Source organism: Mirounga angustirostris, unplaced genomic scaffold (genome assembly GCF_029215605.1).
Source record: "Mirounga angustirostris isolate CCGP_5_RB_7025 unplaced genomic scaffold, mMirAng1.0.hap1 SCAF_12, whole genome shotgun sequence".
In the NCBI taxonomy this organism is placed as follows: Eukaryota; Metazoa; Chordata; class Mammalia; order Carnivora; family Phocidae; genus Mirounga; species Mirounga angustirostris.
Window position 1 is genome coordinate 18,767,997 of NW_026991720.1, and position 21,677 is coordinate 18,789,673.

The window sequence follows — 21,677 nt, forward strand, 5'->3', positions numbered from 1 at the left end:
GAGAAATGTTCTTCGTCTCCCCAATTTGGAAAGGAAGAAATAAATGGCTCTTACTAAGACAAAATGAATTTTAAAGTGTGGAATCATTGTCCTTACTTGCTCAAAGAAGTGGTTGACAGAATAGCCCATGAGTAAACCACATTACCCCCTTACATTTATTGTAAAAGCTGATGGTAGAGAATTAACTGGTTTGTATAGCGAATTATTCTCTTTTCTCTAAAAAAATGTAAAATGAATTATTTGCAGTAAAGCAGTTGGTTTTCTAATTCCACAAACTAAAACATAAAAGCATTAATTATTGAAACAAATGTGTATCATTTTATCTTCTGTATTTCATTAACATTTGTGAAAGAAACCCTTACTATTCTCAAAAATTTTAAGGGGAAATGAATGATGGCATGGTCCGTATTTTCTGATTCATCTTGGGTGATGGGGGCAGGGACTGGGAATAATCCCCCTAATTTATTTGTAGAAAAAATAAGTCTTTTATGCTTTTTATAAAAGCTGCTTGAGATGGAACTGTCAACATGGATTACTTGTTTAGTTATTGAAACAAACTCTTGTTTAAAGCGTATGTGTAGGGGCGCCTGGGTGGCTCAGTCATTAAGCGTCTGCCTTCGGCTCAGGTCCTGATCCCAGGGTCCTGGGATCGAGCCCCGCGTCAGGCTCCCTGCTCGGCGGGAAGCCTGCTTCTCCCTCTCCCACTCCCCTGCTTGTGTTCCCCTCTCGCTATGTATCTCTCTGTCAAATAAATAAAAATCTTTAAAAAAATAAAGTGCTATGTGTTAATCTTCTTAATCATGAGTTCAGTTCTCCTCCCTCTAAGCACACCCCCCTATCTCTTTCCACATACCATGCTCCACTTAAAGTTACTGGGAGCACCAATACAAAGAGATGCAAAGAAAAGGATAAGGTTCTAACAAGGTACCAACGGAGTAGTGCATATTGCCAGTACTCCTTTAAATTATCATAATTTTTTGAATGTGACTTTCTTTTATAATTTTTAAGTTTGTCCACCAACTTAACAAATTCATTTTCTTTTATGCTTAGCTAACATGCCCCGGTGGGCAGAAAACATGAAATCTTAAGGACATTATTAGACCTCTCCTCGCCTACGGTCTGTCCTTGGTCCTGGAACCAGTACTTTGCCCTCACCTAACTTGCCGTAAGGAGGGGAGTCTCTTGAAAAACCACTTCAAGCTCTAAGCTCAGGGAAAGAAAAATTAACACTAGCCAACCTTCCACTATCCGTAGTTAAGACAGGAATAGTATATTATAAATGTCATAAATCTGCAGATAACCCCAAGATGTCATTTCAAATAGCAGTTCAACAGTATCCTGTGGGATAGTTCACATAAGAAATTAATAAGCTACCAGCCTTATGGCTTAAAATCCTCCCTGCCCACCTTGTGACAGATATAATAAAAAATAGCAAAGCCATCCAAGAGTAAGACATAGGAGAGAGGAGGAAAGGAAGAAGAATCTTGAATAATCCACAAACTATATAATCAACTTTTAAATTAGTGAGCTATACAGTTATTTCAAAAACACAGTATATATCTTTGGAACTATTATAATTCTGCTGACTTTTTAATAAATTATCTGCATGTTTATTCATAGTCACAGCACACATCATAGAGCTTAAGAAAAGTTCTCTCTTAGGGAAAAAATTTAAAAACTTCGTTTCTGATTGGAATTGTTCCTTTATTCTCAGCATCAATTCTGGTTTTCTAGAATGGGAAACTAGCATATATTAATATAAAAGGGCTGCCAAAGTTCAGGCCCAGAGAACATCTCATGGTTCATTTGAGAACAAAAAAGGGTAAATAGCAGTAAATATTATGCTTAAATGTTATTTCATCAGTGAGACATTATGAAATCTATTTTTAATAGTTGTTAAAAGTATTCCTTTCCTTCTCAGGGTTGCCTTCCTCTGCCCCTTTACAGCAGAGGCACACTTCGGGGCAGCAGGATAAATTAGACAGAGACTCTGGAAGAATCGGAGGAAGAGGGGCACCTGGGTGGCTCAGTTGTTAAGCGTCTGCCTTCGGCTCGGGTCATGATCCCAGGGTCCTGGGATCGAGCCCCGTGTCGGGCTCCCTGCTCCACGGGGAGCCTGCTTCTCCCTCTCCCTCTGCCTGCCGCTCCCCCTGCTTGTGCTTTTGTTCTCTCTCTTTCTGTCAAATCAACAAATAAAATCTTAAAAAAAGAAAAAAAAAAAGAGTAACTTTTGGTTAGACTCACCAGACAAAGGATTTTGATTGGCAGCATGCCTAGGCCGTTAATTGACGTGATCTTGTTCTTGGCCAGACTCAGGTACGTTAGGCCACTACACAGCTCTAGCCCACGGATCTCCTCTATCTCGTTGCCTATGCACCATGACTATGTTTAAGGAAAATGTTATGAGAAACATTTTGAAGAGGGGCGCCCAGGTGGCTCCGCAGGTTAAGCGTCTGACTCTTGATTTCCGCTCAGATCATGATCTCAGAATTACGATACTGAGCCCCACTTCAGGCTCCACACTCAGCACCGAGTCTGCTTATCCCTCTCCCTCCACCCCCTGCTTATGCACACACACACTCTCTCTCTCTAATAAATAAAATCTTTAAAAAAAAAATTTTTTTTTTGAAGAAAAAAATAGTGTCAGATCATCATTAGAAAAATCAGACAACGCCATTAATAAAGCACTAATACATGCCCAATACAGGATGAACACTAAATCTTGAAAGATTTTTTTTTCATTATAGAACTTAATACTGGCACTGCTTCAATTTTTTTTAAAGACCTAGCTTTTGAGTAAGCTCAGTTGCACTTTGCATTCGTATGTGACTCATTTAATCAGTGAGGAAAAACATTTCAGTGTGCTTTGGAAGCTGCCTCCTTGGCAATGTTTTTCCTTGGTCCCTTAAGGGTCTCCACAAGAAACTCACGTGCTTTCCCACAGGCAGGACTTCCCAATACAGGGTCACCTAAGCAGGCAACGTGCACCAAGCTTCATCACCCTCAGAACCAGGGGAACAGCCGGGGAGATGTCACCTGCGCAGATCGGTGGTAAAGAACCAATACCTGATACAGAGAGGAACAGCCTTTTCTGCCTATACTGGTTTCTCTTCTCCCTTTAAAATAAATGAGGCCTAAACTCCATCTTCATTTCCTCATGTTGAGTTTCTAGTCATTTTAAAATTTAAATTTCTTCTGTGTTCCATCCTTACAGTCACCTAAAATTGCAGTCCCAACATCACCAATTCTATTCTCCTCTCTCTGGTCTCGATTTCTTTGGCAAATTTTTGGGATTTAATATCATTTGCCCACCACAGCTCAGTTTTCCCTCCCAAGTATTGTGGAAGACATCACGGTTCTCTCAGCCACTTGTAATCTTCAGGGCATCCAATCAATCAGCAAGAGTTGGCATTTTTTGCTTTAAAACATCTCTTTAATTATTCCCTTCCTTCCCGTTCGCTCCACTGCCATCTTAATTCAGCTTAATTCAGCACTGATGGGTACCTCTAACATCCATTTCTTCCTGCCTCAAATCACCTGACACACTGTAGTCAGGTTAATTTTTTTCAAAATATTGATTGGATATCATGTTTCAACCAAAAAATTCTCACAGGACAAATTCCAAATTCTTCACTCTGGCATCTAAAGCCCCTGACTTTAAGCAAAGCCTATTTATCCTGTTTCATCTCCATTATAACCCAGTGAGAATTCCCTAATTCTGCCAGGTCGGTCTTCTTGGCAGTTCTGGAACGTACCAAGAACTTTCTTACTTAGCAGTGTGTCTTTTTTTCATGTTGCTTTCCTACCCTTCCTAAACCCTGCCTATTCCTCAGGACTCAATTTCAAATTCCATTTCTTTTCTTTCTTTAACATTTACATTAAATCAACTTAATTATTTCTTTTTGAAAAATAGCCTATTATTTCTGTTGCTCTTAATTAAGTACGTACAAACGATAGGCTTGCAACAAACAGTAGATGAAGGATTACTATCTAGAATACATAAACAATGACAATAACTTAATAAAGACCGAACCACCCAATAGAAAATGAGAAAGAATATAGGGAGAAAATTCCCAAAAGAGCAAATCCAAGTAGCTAATAAACATATTTAGAGACTCTACTTCACCCTTAATCAGGAGAATGCAAATCAAGATGCCATTCTTCACCTATCAGTTTAGCAAGCATTTTAAAGGTTCTGCAGAACAGGTTGTTTCCTATGACTAGGGCTTCATTATGTTGGAGCCAATTTGGAAGCAATGTGGCAGGGTCTGCTGTAATTGTAAATTTGTCACAGCAACCTAAATTCTTGATATTTACTCTGGACAAACCATTTCTTCCCCGGAGCCTTTTCTGGTCAACTTCCAACCCCCCGCCTATCTCCTTCCATTAATCATAGAATCAAAGAATTTTTAAAAGGGGATGGAAGGGATCATTAAGGATCACAAAAACAGGTATTTTGCCTCATAATTCTTTGTAGTTCTCCTAACTCCACTAGTTACTCATTATGTGACTTAACTTCTCTCTGTTCAGATTTTTCACTGGTAAAGTAGGAATAACAAACAACAGTTTGTCATGAAAACTGAAAGTCTGATCATGGAAAAAATCTTCGGAATGAGGTTCACAAACCATAAAGTTCCTCACAATTATAAGGCAGTTATCATTACCACATTACAAGCATGTGAGGTCAAGGAATCACAACCTCTACCCGTTGGCCAACAGCACAAAATGGAAGATTGAAGGCCAGCATCTATTCCGAAAAGATGTAGGCCAGAGAAAGAGGTAAATTAGGAAACTAGAAGGAATGAGGAGAAAACGTTGCCAAATGAACCAGACATTCCTCATTTTTCTTCATTGGTTCCAGACGTGATCCTTGGGCTGAAACAGTTTCACTGGTCATCAAATATGCATTTTCAAATGTACTTTCATAAAGCTTCCTACCAGAAGAGCTCTACAAAGAAACATTTAGGCTCACAAACGCCACACTCTTTCTGCTTCCATTTCCTCTGGGCTGTTTAAATAATCATTCTCGAATGAGAACGAAGACCAGATCTTTGCAGATACGGATTGTAACAAGGGATGTGAAATGTGGGAAACAGAGATTAAATTCTCACACAGCTATAGATGAAATGAAATGTCCTTGGAGTGGCAATCTTAGGCAAGGAAAACTTCAAATGGCCGTCTGTCTCAAGTTAGCAGAGGATGCAATAATCTTTAAGTCCTGTGTTGGGGCATTAGTGTCCTGATAAGTCTGCTCCAACCAAAATGAAGATACTCTACAGGGAAGAGTAAAACAAATGCTTGTGGGCCCTGAGTCAGGAAGCCTTCCCATGGGAAGGGGGCAAGGATCAGAAAATGAGGAAATAGGAATCCTGAAACTATCAAGAGCTAGTGGGAGGTGAAAAGGCAAGCTAGTTTATTGTGTATGCAGTAATTTTCCAAGACATCCAAGGCTAACCCCAGTTCTCTCAGTACATCTGGCTCACTCTCCTGCTTTGACTAATATGGCAAGTCAGGTTTCATGAAATCAGCCTCGCAAGAGGCCAAAGGAAGAGGAATACAGATGGCTCACTGCAATGGTAATCCTGGCTTCTGCAGCTACCTCTGCAGTCACTCACAGCACTGGGGGCAAAGGCTTGAGGAACTGACTGCACATCTCTGCTGAGATATAAGTTCATTTCAGAAAAATTATCTATTTCCCAACTCTTCACTACCCCTTAAATTTTGAGGGATCTCAATCATTATAAATTAATCAGGTTCTTGAGTGAAGAGTACTTTTTACAGTGGCCCAACACCTCCCTCCCACGCCCCCTGCCACAGCTTGCCTCCATACTCCCAAGGTCACATCATCTGTGACCATGAGTAGAGATAATGGTCAATATGCAGGACTGGTCCATACAGAGCTCTGAGTTCACAGCTCGCTTTATCTCCCTCATCTCGCATTTTCTTATTTTAAGAACCTGCATGAAATGTTACTTGTCCTTCCTCTGAACGTTATCCTTTTGCATTCTTTCATATAGGTCGTGGGACTTTCCAATAAGAAGAAATATAATCTGATAAGTCACTAAGCTATTAAATGAATAGCTTACTGGGTTAACCCTCTTAGGTATGTTTTAATTTTCAAAAGGCTGCCATCAGAAGGAGGAGACTCAAAGAACTCAAAATCATCATACTGCATTCCAGCTTTAAAGTCTTACATTTCTGTGAATAAATCTTTTACGGTGGAATTTTAGATCCTCAGAAACTGAATGAAGGAACCCAAAGGCACATAAGCCTAACTTTACAGTGAGGGAAAAGCCCCACAACATATTTTTACATTTTGGTGATGCTGTCAGCAGTTTGCAGACCTTGACATGAATTATTCACTAGTTCGGTATTTGCTCTTATTCATTTGTCTACAATCATAAAATATGGTTCAGGTGTATAGAAAACAGTACTGAGAAATAAGTAGGAAATCCATCACAATTCTCTTAGTAGAGAGAACCGCAATGATAGCTTTAATCAAAACCAATCCTGAAAGATCTTTATCACCTTACCAGTGAAAAATGTTCTTCACTATGGGAGTGAATCTCTAAGAAATGAAACACACATACACTTTAAATGGCTAGGTGATAAAAGTAGTAATTACTCAATGAATTGCAGCATGGGGAAAACAATGGAATTTAGAGGACTAATCTCAGTTCAACCACTGACCAAATGATCCTGGACAAGTTACGGAGCCTCCCTGGGTCCTAAGCTCCTCTTCCATAAAAGAACAGTTAGTAGTAGATAATCTCTAAAGTCCAGTCTGGATTTTAAAATTCTGTGAATCACTTTTTAAAAACTCCATGATTCTATAATCATAAAACAAATTCCAGTGAACAATCAATCTGTCAATATTTACAGGTAAAGAATACACAGAATTCCTTCTTAAGAAATACATTGACTTATCCTTGACAAAGTTTATCAGCTTGTGATTTAGGATGATTATCAATTAATCAGTTATCCACAAATGGAATGACAAAATAGCCTAAGATAAACCAAAAACTTGATTTCTTATAGTTAGCCAGTCCATTTTGAGGCACTAATCTACAATCACAATGTCAGCATCACCAGGTTGATTAACTGATTTGTGTTTATTTTAAAGGAGTGCTTTTTAGTGTTGATAATTACAATTTTATTTAATTATATTTTAAACAAAAGTGCACTTGTTTCCCTCAAATAGAAAAGACATATACGTCCACTAAGGAAAACTTGAACAAATATAAAAAGCACAAAAAAGATAACCACCAAACCCCTAAAAAGGACACACGGAATGGCATCAGATTAGGAAAGCATCCCCAGCAAGGTACAACAGAGAAGACTGGCTAGCTTGAAGCTGGGGATCTTCAAGTGCACTCCTCAGACCAGCAATATCGGCATCACCCGGGAGCTTGTTTAAAATGCAAATTCTCAGGTACCACCCCAGACCTACTCCACCAGAAGTTCTGAGGGTGGAGATCAGCAAGAGCTGTTTTAACCAACCCTCCAGGGGATTCTGATACAAGCTCAAGTTTGAAGCTTGGTAAATAACTGTTTTCCAAGAAATCAGTAATTTTCAGATTTAAAACCTTTTTAATGGACACAGATACACCATTTGCCCATACATGGCCTATGTATATTTATTTAAAAAAAAAAAAAAAAACCTAATGAACGCTCTTGAAATGGCCCCTGTCTCCAGCCCAAGAAGAACGTGAGCAGTAACTAACATCTACCTCTGCACGCCCCTCCAGGTACATCCAACGCCCCCCTCTCGGAGATGACCAGTATGCTGAATTGTCCACTTCCTCTTCCCTTTCCCCTTTGGTTTGATACTAAAATTATAGTTTTATTAAGATGCATCCCTACTGCCGCATGGAGATATATTTCATTCATTTTCACTACTGTATGATATGCTATTATAACGTACTTTATGCTTTCTCTTATCAATGAGCATATGGGCTATTTCAATTTTTTGCTATGACAAGCAGTGTTGCTATGAGCATTCTTATACAAGCTTCCAGATACACGTATGCTAAGCTTCCCATATGTAGGAATGAAGTGCTAGGCCACAGGAAATTTGGATGTTCAACTTTATAAAAGAACATAAAATGGCTCTCCAAAGTGGTTGAACTAATTTGACACCGAAAGGAAGAAAAAAAGACATCCTCTTGACCTACATGTTCTCCAACACTTGATATTTTTAGATTTCTTAAATTTTGTCAATTGAATGGATGTAATATAGATCTCGTGTGGTCTAGGGTTGCATTTCTCCGAACACAAATGAGGTTGACATCTAGTCTTATGTTCATTAGCCTTATCTGACTCATTTTCTGTAAAACTCTTTTTATACATCTTCTCCCATTTTCCTGTCTGGGAACATGGAATATATTTCTCTTTAGTTAGGTCTTTAATGCTCTTCGATAAAGTTATATATAATGGGAGGAATATATATGGAAGGAATATAACGATATTCCTCCCACAGGCCTTATTCATTGTTACTAAGATTCATTTTTATTGCTCTTGTAAATGGGGTCTCCGTTTTAGTTGTGTTTTCTAATTGCTTGTTCGTGATGTAGAAAAATGCAATGGATTTCTGTTTATAGAAGTCATATCCAACTACTTTGTTGAACTCTCAAAACTATCATTTCTAGTAGTTTATTGTGAGTTATTTTTGATATTCTCTATGGACAATCATATCATTTGCAAAAAAAATGACTTTTATCTTCTCCCTTCAATCTTTACAGTTTCAATTTTTTTTCTCTTGTTTTATAGTACTAAAACCTCCAAAACAATGAGGAATATAAGGGGCAACAGTAGAGATCTTTGTCTTGTTCCCAATTTTAAAGAACGCTTAGAACATGTCCCCAATTAGGATAAAGTCTGCTTCAAATATTTTTATAGATCTTAGCAAGTTGAGAAAATCCCTTATTACTAGCTTACTAACAGTTTTTATTGTAAATTAGATTTTATTAAATTCTATCTATTACATTTCTAAACCTACTGATTATATGGTTTATTCCTCTTAATCTGTTAACATAATGACATGTATTGACTTTCTAATATTAAACTATCCTTACGTTCATGAGATAAACCAAACTTGGTCATGGTCTATTATCTTTTTTCAAACACTATTAGATTCAGTTTGCCAATACTGGTTTAGGATTTTACATCTAGATCAAGAGTGAAATGAGTCTGTCATTTTCCTTTCTCTTACTGTTCCTTATATGCTTTTGGATATCAAAGTAATCTCATTAGAATGGATTGTGAATATGCCTTCTATTCTTAATCTTTGAAAGAATTTGTTCATTATTAGAAGATCTGTTCTTAAAAGTTTGGATCTGGTGGGTTTTTTTTTTTATATGAGTATGTTAATTTAATTAACTTTACTTTAAAAGAACTGCATTTATAATTACAGGACTACTCAGGGTTTCTATTTCCAAAGCAGCATTTTGGTGCATATTTTTCTAGGAATTTATTCATTTCATCTAAGTTTTCAAATGTACTGGCATAAAAATTTTGTTTAAAAATTCTTTTTTATTGCAAAGCTTTTCAGTCTTTTCAAAAATCTAATCTAATAACATAATTATACACAGTATGTGTGACACTCTTGAATAGAGCAAGAGGCATATTCAGTACTGTTTAAACCAGCCCACTATCTTTTCAAAATGGTAAGCTAAGAAGTTTACTTCATTAAGAGTTTATGAGGCGGTGGGGTGCCTGGGTGGCTGTCAGTTAAGCGTCTGCCTTTGGCTCAGGACATGATCCCAGGGTCCTGGGATCGAGCCCCGCATCAGGCTCCCTGCTCGGTGGGGCATCTGCTTCTCCCTCTCCCTCTGCCCCTCCCCTGGCTTGTGCTCTGTCAAATAAATAAATAAATAAATAAATAAATAAAATCTTTAAAAAAAGAGAGTTTATGAACTCTTTACAAAACAATGACTTGTTTTGGCTACTGTGTTTGCATTTTAAAAAACACAGGTGAGGAATGCTGCCATGTTACTTTTTAATTATGTGTCCATGTTCTGAATTTCAGTTGGTTCTGATGTAATGATGACAGCTTTTTATACTTTGGAGAGAAGATAGAATTGCTACCTCTAAAGTCAGGTTAAAAAAAAAAAAGTAAAACCCTAATTCCTTTCTTCATGATATTTGACATTTACAGAGTCATAACAGTTTCTTACATGGAAAAAAATAAATTTATATAGAACTTAAGTCTTCCACAACAGAAATGTTTTAAACTGCACCCTCTGTCCTGAGTCCAAAATCCTGTGGAGTTGTTTTCACTGGTGGTCCCATGCTACACACAGAAGAGTATTTTTCTGGGAGGCAGAGCCCAGATTGCCACGTGACCACCCTCATTCAGGGTACCCTGAAGATTAGATGGAGCTCTGGATGCTCATTCCTCCCTTCTGGCTGGTAGGAGTCTTGGGCGCAGCTGACTTCTAGACCAGCGCTTCTTGAGCTTTACCATGTACTCCCATCACCTGGGGGTCTTGTTAAAAATGCAGGTTCTCATTTCAGGGGTCTGGGGTAGAGTCCCAGAGCCTGCATTTCTAAGAAGTTCCAGGCAATGCTGATGCTGATGCCATTGATCTTCCCTGAGCAGTGTTCTTCTAGGTGGTCTGAGTGGATTTTTGAGTCAGGTGGTTTCTGGGCAGTCAGCCTCTCTCTACCTCCTTGCAAATTCAGTATGTATGACTATCAAGCATGAAGTGAAAAGTTCTATGGACAGATGCTGGGCTAACGTGTACTACTTTAGTTTGCCATCAGAGCATTTCATTTTGATCATTTTCTCATTAGGCTACATTTAGGAGAACTTGCTCACTTCAAGAGCACCAGCTAAATGTCCACTAATGGCGCATTTTCACACACCAGTTCTAAAGAGTGTGGCGCTATGTTCTAAGTTTCTCATCATATATGAAAAAGGTTTTTCCCCAACAAAATACGTCTTCAAGACAATATACCTTCTGTTCTCCCCACATCCGTCTCATTGCAAGTGTAGTGTTCCAACTGCTGCCCTGTCCCTGGAATGAGGCACCCAAGGGCAATCAATTCATTCCCCACTCTGCCTCGAAAAATCCTCAGGTGGGCAGAGAGATACTGAGAAAGAGAAGATGCTGCTCCCTTATCACCCAGCAAACATCAGTCTCTGGTGTAAAGAGATTCAAGCTCATTAAACTCACAGATCCCCAATTAACCCTTTAGGCTTTCGAAGTTGGAGTGTGTGTACTTCAAGGTAGATGCTCTGCATGGGAGCCTGACTCATGCAGTAGATAGGTTCCTGAAGTTGGTTGCTCATCAAAAGGGGCTGGTTTTGCTTTTTTAAAAAAATGAAAGTACATTTTAAATACGCCAGAGAAGCCTGCTATTTAAAGGGAGATCACTATAAATTCTTTTGTAAAATAAAAAAAAATCACTTATTTTCCTTTTGGTCATATCTGGATTTCCAGAGACTACCTTTATATAAAATAGGGCACAAGTTTAAGTAAATTTGAAGAAGAGAGTCAATTAAAACAGAACTTATCTGGTTCTAGAATTAAAAATAAGCCTATGTTTATCAGAAGAATGACTGTCTTATGTTGCTTTTTCAGGTATAAGATGCTCTTGGCAAGCTCTGACTTACAATCTTACTCCTTGGTAAATAAAATATCTTTCTTCATTTTGTGAATATCAATTCTTAGTCATTCAAATGAGTCACACATCTTCAGCAAATTGCTGATCTGGTACCACTCCAAGTCATCCAAGTACACAGTTATTAACAGGCCTATTACCCAAATTTCCCCTTTATTCATTCAAAGGATACTGTCCAAAATTAGTTTAGTGAGAGCGTGGCATGCTGACAAATCACGCATTTCAGAAATTTGATTGTAGGAAAAATCCACTTTCTGATGAGAAAAAGAGAACAATATGTCAAAGTTTATTTTTCGTCCGCTTAACCACCATAATTCCTCACATAAGAAGGTCTTTCTGGCTGTGGGGTTAGAAGTCATTACTGAAAATACGCCAAGGCTAACATAGCCACCCATATCTAATCCTGTTCTGCCTGGACCCTTGTCTGTTCAGTCTGAGGGAGACGGGGGAGGAGGCTCCTGCCCTGCACCTAGCGTGGACACCCCCACCCCCTAAATTCTTTCAATTCCTGCTCTTCCTCTCTCTCCATTTCCAGCAATCACTTCAGACTTTCTTCATCTTCCCGCAGAATTCACCTCAATTCCACTTTTACCACCATTTCTTTCATTTTCTCTACTGTCCCATAAGCGGCATTCACTTAGTTCCCGTGCTCATCTTTTCTCTGCCTTTTCTCCTCTCTCTCAATATATTCTCCCGTGTCACCTCCCAAGTGCCAGAAAAATCTTTTTTATTCATCCTTCAGGCTACATCTCATCCACTTAACATCCTTTCTCAAAACAGACTATTTTAGGAAAGCCTTTCCAGCAACATCAGTTGTTCTTACTCAAAAATAGGAGACTAAAGAAAAACATTAAATAACTAAATATTCACCCACAAGCAAAAGATGAACAGTAAGGATTTAAAAAAAAAAAAACTTTTTTAAAATGCTGCATTGATAACTTGCTGGGCACATGTAATAATTTTCTGGAAAACTATCAAACAATGATCTAATGAGCACAATTCTTATCTTCTTGTGCCCTTTAAAACAGTGATTCCACCCCCAAAAATGTACTAAGAATATTTTATCAATGTATTAAATACTAAAAACTTTAAATACTGAAACTTTAAATACTGAAGAGAAGAAAACTGATTAAGTCGATCACAAGATAGCAACAGGACCACAATGTCAGTAAAACACAAGTGTGTGAACCATGTGAAGAAACAGTAATGTGCAAACAAAATACTGTTAGTCCAAAAAAAACCAAACAGAACACAAAACTTGATGCCTATATAAACTCCAATTATGTCAATCGCAGACCATGGCTGACGTAAGAAGTCAGTCTGGCTTGACGGAATGAAGTTTCATATTCACTTTTGCCTTCTAGGTAATAATGATGGACTGGAAGTCAACATAGTGATCTAGGCTTACCTACAATTGACACTTTTTCATCAACACCTTCCGTTCCTGTGCCATGGCTGGGTCTGCTCCTCTCTAACTCTACCCTTCTCTGGGCCACACGCCCATGCTGTGCCCTCTGGCAGCTGTGATACCAGGTGTGTTGAGAGGCCTGAAAGGGTTCTGATGGTGCTCTGACTCCCCCTGGGAGTTCCACTGGACCTGAAGCCTTGCAGGGAGTCCCATCCATCAAATGAATCTGCTGGACCTACTAAGAGCAAAGCATTCTGGGAAATACAAAGCGTGTATAAGAACAAGCCCCTGTGCTTTAGGAAACATATGTCTTCTCTGGCTGGTAGCACAAAGCTCACAAATAATAAGTGAACAGGATGCAGAGCTTTCCGAGATGGTGGGATGGTGTACACAAGTCTGGTTTCCTGGGAAGACATAGGCTTGGGTGGCAGGCATTGGGCTCCATCCCGGCCCTGCCTCCCAACAGAGATGACATATGTGATTTGCCCTTTCTATACTCTGGAGTCCTCATCTGTGAAATGGGACCATCGCGGCTGCCTCACAGCTTTCTGGGGAGGATTGCCTAAGATAATGCCCTGAAAACACCAGCAGGCCTGGGTCACTGCCTCAGGCTGATACAGGGTTCACAAGGGCTTGGAGCACGTCGTCAGAGGCGGTCTGGCTCTTTCCAGGCACTTCTCTACAGTGACCGATAGATTTGCTCTTAAGTCTCCGGGAGCTCGGAACCTTAAAGATGAGGCATCTGCATTGTTTTTGTTCATTGGTGAAGCCTTCTTGGCAGGGGGAGAGGGGGAATGGAAGAAATTCCAAGGAAGTTTTTCCCAGGGAAGGGGTTACACGGTTGCCATGACTCATTTCCCTGGGGCTTAGGACAAAGCAGAATGGGACAGCAACTCAGGGAGAGATGAAACAGCTCCGCAAATAAAATTCCCGATCACCTGGAGACCACGTGGCCCCACACCGAGTACAAATAGGCATCTTGCATGGCTTATTTGGACAAAGGAATGTCACCCTGGCAATAAGCATAATTTCAAAGGGGAAAATTTTTACCCCACTATTGAGAAAAAAAGTGGTGAACAGAAGAAAAATTAAGAAGAGCATCTCACTAGCAGTATGGATGATGTCAGATTCTTGATTTCAAACAAACTTTCATATTTGTGCGAGCCCCAGTAGAATGCTTGGGCTCTAAGTTCATTTCGTTTGTTAATAAAACAAAATAGATAATAAAAGCAATAACTGAGGTCCAATTCTAAAAATATTTAATGAAATCTATTAGTCTACTAGAACACTAATCCCAAGCTCACAGCAACGGTTCCCAAATTTGTCAGCACATTAGAGCCACCTGGGGGTCTTTTAAAAATTCCACATCTAGGCCTTACCTGGGGCCACTTGAATCAGACTCTCTGGCAGTGAAAGCCAGGCGTGAGTAGGTTTTGAAAGTCCCCAGGTGATTGCAATGTGCAGAACAGTCTGGGAACCACGAATCTATAATGTCTCTGCTTCGGTGTGGCCCATGGACCACCAGCAGCAGCATCACCTGGGAGGCTGTTAGAAACCACAGTCTCAGGCCTGACTTCAGACCTCCTGGGTCAGAATCCCTAGTTTCACAAGAACCCCAGGTGATCTATACAACATTAAAGCACGAGACAGAGCCCAGAGCCCGCTGTTCCATCAACTACCGTTCACAGAGTTTGGCTGTGTGTCAGATGCAAAAGGAACTTCAGAGAAGCAAGATCGGAAATCATTGTGGAAAAAAAAGAAAGTAAAGGTTGGATAAATAAGGAGGGCAAAATTTGAGCCCCCAAAGAAATTTTTACAGGTTTTCCAGGTATAAAATTGTTGTACTATACTAAAAATATACAAATAATAACTAGTATTTAGCTGCGGGAGAGAGAAGGAAGTTAGTTTCTCAGCCTGAACACTATTAGCAAAGCTTCCTAAAAAGATTATCTGCAGACAGACCATCTTCCTTTTTCATCAGTGATACCCAAATCCCTTTTTATTTCATTTCAGACATTTATACTATTTACTCCCATATCTTAGGGTGTCTGAATTATGTTTAAGCACTGTTTTGCGTGTTAATGTACTTTGCAAGCCGGTTAATGAATGAATGTATTGATCAAGCCTACCTTGAGATTTTTGGGTGGCTTGAAATTGAAGAATGTCGTCAGTTTATTGTGAGAAGCATTAAGTTCTAGAAGGTAAGGCATACAACTCACACAAGACAGATCTGGGGGGAGAAACAAATACAGAATAAGGTAAGCCAATAAAATCAAAATTAGACTAAGTCATTAAAAGCAGCTTATGTCATATCAGAGCATGTTCTCATTATGCCAGTTGCATGCACTTCTTAATTAGTGCAAGCAAATGAAATGAATAAAAATAGGAATCCGTGAAACACACACAGTGTGGAGAACTCTCCATGAGCTCCTAACTTCACCTTCTTCCCAGGGCCTTCCCTCCTCTTCCATCCCTTTTCAAGTGACAGGTGCACCCTCCAGGTCCCAGCTCACTCTCCCAGGAGCTATTAACAACCAAATGCTTCAAAAAATACCAGCCTTGGAGGAAAAGACGAGAAACTAAAGCCATAGATAATCCCCTTGATAATTAGCCCCTAAGTGACTGAATTCTTTTCAGAAAGACTGAAAATGCCACAATTAGAAAAGTTTGTTCATTATAAATTTTGTTTTAGTTGGACTTAGTCCTAAATCTCATTAATTCTTTGAAGTGATTTAAATTATTGCTATTATTTTACGTTGGCTCTGGATTGGTTCAGAAGTATGTCTGAGTTTTGCACTTTGTCCCAAGCAAATATTCTAAACCTCGAACACTAAGGACAGCCGTGCTCTAATGACAGTAACGTATAAAATGTAAAAATGGTGAAGTACTGGGTTGCCTTCCTCTGCCCCTTTACAGCAGAGGCACACTTCGGGGCAGCAGGATAAATTAGACAAAGACTCTGGAAGAATCGTAGGAAGAGGGGTGCCTGGGTGGCTCAGTTGTTAAGCGTCTGCCTTCGGCTCGGGTCATGATCCTGGGGTCCTGGGATCGAGCCCCACATCGGGCTCCCTGCTCTGGGGGAAGCCTGCTTCTCCCTCTCCCACTCCCCCTGCTTGTGTTCCCTCTCTTGCTGTGTCTCTCTGTCAAATAAATAAATAAAATCTTTAAAAAATAAAATCGTAGGAGGAGGATTTACAGCCCTGACTCCAGCAGGAACTTAAGTCTCCACCTGAAAACAGTAATCATAATAGCTTCTCCCTCTCTTTTCATTCTAGGTCACAGAACCAGCTATTACGCCTCCCGCCCCCCACCCCAGGAAGGCCCCTAGTGGCAGAATGGAGCCTCCACACCTGAAGCCAAGAGGACCACTCTGACCTGTCACCAGGTGACAGATGCACCCAGCCTAGGAGAAGGGAGCAAGGCCAGCAGCTGGGGTCTTCCCTGGAGTAGGCACCATGAGCACCCCCCTCAGCCCACCTCCCTCCCAGCATCTTTCCTTCTCGAGATCCCACCAAATTCTATGTCATTTCTCTGGTCTAAATCACACCCTTCTTAAACCTGTCTTTATGGAATTGTTCTAGGGCAGACAATACACTGAGACTTTTAACACTTTGGTGGGACTTAATGAGTGAATCAAGGAAGGCTGCCTGGAAACGGAAACCTAAGGTGAAACTGTCATGACTTTACAAGTCTTGCCTATTTGTCCTTTCTGAGCTCAGCTCCACATCTATCAGTCTGTCAACTCTATTAATGTCCACCAGCCCCCATGTGTCCTTGGAGCTGATCTTTCTGTGGGCAGGTAAGTGCTGTACCATGGAGCTGTCCTGAAGCAGAAGCAGCTGCTACCACTGAAATGGAGCTACATCCCAACTTTGTAGATGACTGATCCTTTCAAATCACTCGGACAGAAAAAAAAAAAAAAAAAGCTCGATCTTGGTTGCTGGGTTTCTAACCCTGGCTGGCCCATTAATCCCTACTTGGTGCAGTGACCTCCATGTCCACCAGATGGCAGGAGCTCTTTGCGTCTACAAGGGTGGTTCTCAAAGTGTGGTCCTGGATCTGGCACTTCGGCTTCCCTGGGGAACTAATTAGAAATGCACATTCTCAAGTCCCACCCCAGAGCTACAGAATCAGAAACTCTGAGGGTGGGGCACAGCCAGCTGTGTTTTAACAGGCCCCCCAAGTGATTCTGATGCAAGTTGAAATCTGGTCTATATCAGAACAGAAGCTGTTCTCACAAAAAAGAAAAATATACTGTGCCTTACACATAGTAGGTTCTCAAACACTGGATGAGCTAAGAAAATGGGCCCTAAAAGATTAAAGGAGACTGATCTGAGGAAAGCTCCATTAGCAACTGTGGGGTCCCCGCTCAAGCTGCCAGGGTGGGAGGCCACCACTGAGCATTGCTGCAGCCTCCCATCACGCTGCAATTCCTTATCCAGGGAAGGAAACCAACCTGGGAGTGGTGGGGTGCGGGGCAGCTCCTGCCAGTGACACTGAAAAACCCTTTCCAATGATAGGTATATCTGGGATTTGCTTTAAAATACTGGGTGGGGCGCCTGGGTGGCTCAGACGGTTAAGCGTCTGCCTTCGGCTGGGGTCATGATCTCAGGGTCCTGGGATTGAGTCCCGCATCGGGCTCCCTGCTCCTTGGGAGCCTGCTTCTCCCTCTGCCTCTCTCTCTCTCTTTCATGAATAAATAAATAAAATCTTTAAAAATAAAATAAAAAATAAAAAAATAAAATACTGGGTGGCTCAGTCATTAAGCGTCTGCCTTCGGCTCAGGTCATGATCCCAGGGTCCTGGGATCGAGCCCTGCATCGGGCTCCCTGCTCCGCGGGGAGCCTGCTTCTCCCTCTCCCACTCCCCTTGCTTGTGTTCCCTCTCTCGCTGTGTCTCTCTTTCTCTGTCAAATAAATAAAATCTTTAAAAAATAAATAAAATAAAATAACCCTGGCGGGGCGCCTGCCTACCTCAGTCAGTTGAGCGTCTGCCTTTGGCTCAGGGGCTCAGGTCCTGATCTGGTCTGGGGGAATCGATCTCCCTGCTCCGCGGGGAGTCTGCTTCTCCCTCTCCCTCTGCCTCTCCTCCTCCCCCTGCTTGGGCTTGCTCTAAAATCTGTAAAATAACCCTGGGGAAGTTGGGCAGGGAGGGGTATAGGTGAAACCAGATGGGCCCCACGGGCTGATAAATGTTGGACCCGAATGTTCATTACAATAGTCCCTTGTGCACGTTTGTAATTTTCCATAAAAAAAAAAAAATTCGTAAAACTAGAAAAAAAAATAACTCACAAACAGTAGCATTAGAGGGATAAACTATGCTGGAATATTTCTTAGCCACTGAAAAGCAAGGCTGGATTTTACTTATTGCTCTCTTAGGAGGGGAAGAAATCAGAAAGGAGCCGGAGAAAACCGTATCAGCAACATTTTTCTTTTTTTTCTTTTTAAAGATTTTATTTATTTATTTGAGACAGAGAGAAAGAGAGAGAGCACATGAGAGGGGGGACGGTCAGAGGGAGAAGCAGACTCCCCACCGAGCAGGGAGCCCGATGCGGGACTCGATCCCGGGACTCCAGGATCATGACCTGAGCCGAAGGCAGTCGCTTAACCAACTGAGCCACCCAGGCGCCCCCGTATCAGCAACATTTAACCGTCATAAAAAAGACAGGCTAAACAAGCGAGTGGAAAGATGGCCAACAAAGAAAGCAGGTCGGAAATAACAACTGCTGACTTCCCTCCAAGTCTAAACCAAAGAAATCGGACACTTTAACTTCAAATAAGATCAGAAAATTAGGAACAAGAATCAAGCTTCGAAGAAAATGTGACTAATTTCATTAAATGTAAGCAAGATGTCACAACAAATACATTACAGAGAACTACAAATGGTGAAGTTGAAAGAATCAGATACATGTATAGAGACAGTAAAAAAAAAAAAAAAAAAAAAGAGGAATAAATAAATGCGTGAATCCCTGGCACTCAAGAAGAAAAGAAGTAGCTGGCCAGAATTAAAATGTAGACGCAAAAGCAAAATAAAGAAAAGAATCCATTAAAGGAAAAAAAGGGGGGAGGGGAGGACTAATTCATCTGTACTGAATAAACTAACAGGGGGAAAGACAAGGGAATCATCAAATATTCAGAAAGTATTAAAGAAGTAACGAGCCGTTTCTTACAAGGAAAAAACAAAGCAAACATTCCATGGGATACTCTTCAACATCACTGAGCACCTTTGAACCATAGCGTAATGTTGCATGTTTGCTGACTTTACTCATCACCAATGGTGCCTTTTTTACATGCAAAGTAGAGCATCGATATGTAAATGAATCCACAATAGCGCTTATACCAAGTTTTGTAGTATTAATCTACATTACATACTGCAAAGGTTAAATTTTGAAATAACTGAATGATCTATCCATCTACTAGAATGAAAATTACATACCTTCAATTTTATTTACTGAAAGATCCAACTTCTGTAGGTGAACATATTCACAGAGAATCCTAATGTCAATTAAATCACAACCCTGAGAAAATAAAAGGTAAAAAGACTTTAATGCTGCTTTAACAGGTTAGTACTCAGCCATCTCCTGACACCTGGAAATAAGAATTGACAGAAAGAAATCCAGAATTTCTGTAAGTATAGTAAGTATAGTATACTAGAGTTATAGTAAAAGTATAGTAAAAATATACTTACTTATAGTAAAAGTATAGTAGTTAAATGAGAGAACTAAATCTGAGGCCTACTACTAATAGGATCTCAAAGCAGATGACAAACCCATTTAAAAAATGCATTCCTCTGAAGAAGAAAAGAGCTTGGAAAATTAGTGATATTAGCAAGAACAAACACAACATGAAAAGGCAAATTAAAACAGTGTCAGGTAGACCTTTAGAGCAGAGTTTTATTATTAAAAAAAAAAGAAGAAAAGAAAACCCCACATAATAGCAGTAAGGCTAAAGCCTTTCTCTAGTAGAAGAAAAGGCAGATGCCTAGAATTTAAATGAAATGCTAAAGAGATCTCACGCATCATCAGGAGATCATTAATAACACTGTCACCTACATTTTCACAGGGTCCTGTTCAAAGCTCCTTCACAGTAATCTCATCTGACCAAGTAAAACTGAGATCCATAGGGTGGACTATTCCCAATTTGACGATGAGGAATATGAGGGACAGAGAGGGATGTAAATAACCTAAAATCACACAGCAAATTAGCAACAGAGAAGCAGATCCAAGTCTCCTAATCCTTCTCCAAGATTCTTTCCACGAAATCTTGCTTCTAGAGAACTTCAGGATGGGAGAGGGGAATTTGGTCCCTTGGAACAGACTCTTGTGGCTGGTTTATGTTGCAGTGTGAGAATCAGAAAAAGCCAACCAATGAAGTATCATGATGAGCAAGTTTGCAAATATACTGATGATAAAAATGTTTAATTAAGGTCACAAGAATAGTGTAATAAATATTAAAGAAAACCTACCATGCACAAGGCATTGTGCATCATGAGAAATACAGTGCAGTTATGGGGTAGAGCTGTACTGTGCCCTTAAGAAACTTAGGACTTTGGTAGGAGAGAGGCTATGTACATAAGTAATAAGAAAAAGTAAAAAATATGGGCGCCTGGGTGGCTCAGTTGGTTAAGCGACTGCCTTCAGCTCAGGTCCTGATCCCAGAGTCCTGGGATCGAGTCCCACATCAGGCTCCCGGCTCAGCGGGGAGCCTGCTTCTCCCTCTGACCCTCTCCCCTCTCATGCTGTTTCTCTCTCTCTCTCTCTCAAATAAATAAATAAAATCTTTAAAAAAAAAAAAGAAAATAAAAAAAAGAAAAAGTAAAAAATAATGTGTAACATAAGATACAAGGGGGGAAAAAAATCACCAAACCAGGCAACCATAAGAAAGTGTATGCAGTAAGACAGGTTATAAAGGCAAAGTAATTCAATATGTAATATCTCAAATGTAAGGAGGTCAGGGGCAAGTTAAGTTAAGCATTAGTCCATCTAGCTGAAATAAGATTTAAAGGATCTTTTTTTTTTTTTCCTGCAGATCAATTTAAGGCATAGCACTACGTACATAAGTAGAATATTGATTGAAATGGACTTGTGCGGGGATGTATTGGATGCTGGAATTATCTACCCTTCCAATGCCCGACACAGGGCAGTGTATACAGGATGCTCCCTGTGAGTTTCTGCTTAACTGGCTGAGTCATCCATAAAATGTTATAAAGTGAAAACAGTAAAAGATTACAGCCTTAATATGCTGTCCTCAAAGGATCTGCCATGCAACCAGCATGGGTGGAAAGAGCTTAACATTTCTTGGATAGTTTACTAGCTCAAATCCAAGATGGACCAAGATTATGAGTTGTATATGCTTTGCTTGCTGTGAATTATATATACTTTAGCCAAATTATAGTACAGTAGCAAAATTTCAGCGGGCTTTTTTTCACCTACGTATCTGCATTTACTGTGTGGATCTCCAAGGAATATTTAATACTTTACAATATAAGGAAGCAAAAAGAGTTAAATTATTTTTCTAGGACTATAGAGAAACAAAAGGAAGAAAGAACTTGAAAAATGATGAGTACTTTGCTCTTACAGCTTCCCTTAAAAAGTGAAGCCAAGATTATGTGTTAGTATTGATATCTTGAAAATTGAACAACACAT

General features: G+C 40.0%; 1 protein-coding gene across 1 annotated transcript in view; it reads right to left on the reverse strand.

Moving 5' to 3' along the window:
* Window positions 1-21,677, reverse strand: part of LRGUK (leucine rich repeats and guanylate kinase domain containing) — a 108,357-nt gene that overhangs the window by 78,238 nt on the left and 8,442 nt on the right. The window contains exons 3-6 of the mRNA XM_045864244.3: window positions 19,469-19,550; window positions 15,163-15,263; window positions 11,798-11,879; window positions 2,245-2,369 (exon numbers count right to left, since the gene is read on the reverse strand). Coding sequence (XP_045720200.1) covers window positions 2,245-2,369; window positions 11,798-11,879; window positions 15,163-15,263; window positions 19,469-19,550 — 390 coding nt within the window. The remainder of the gene's footprint in view (window positions 1-2,244; window positions 2,370-11,797; window positions 11,880-15,162; window positions 15,264-19,468; window positions 19,551-21,677) is intronic.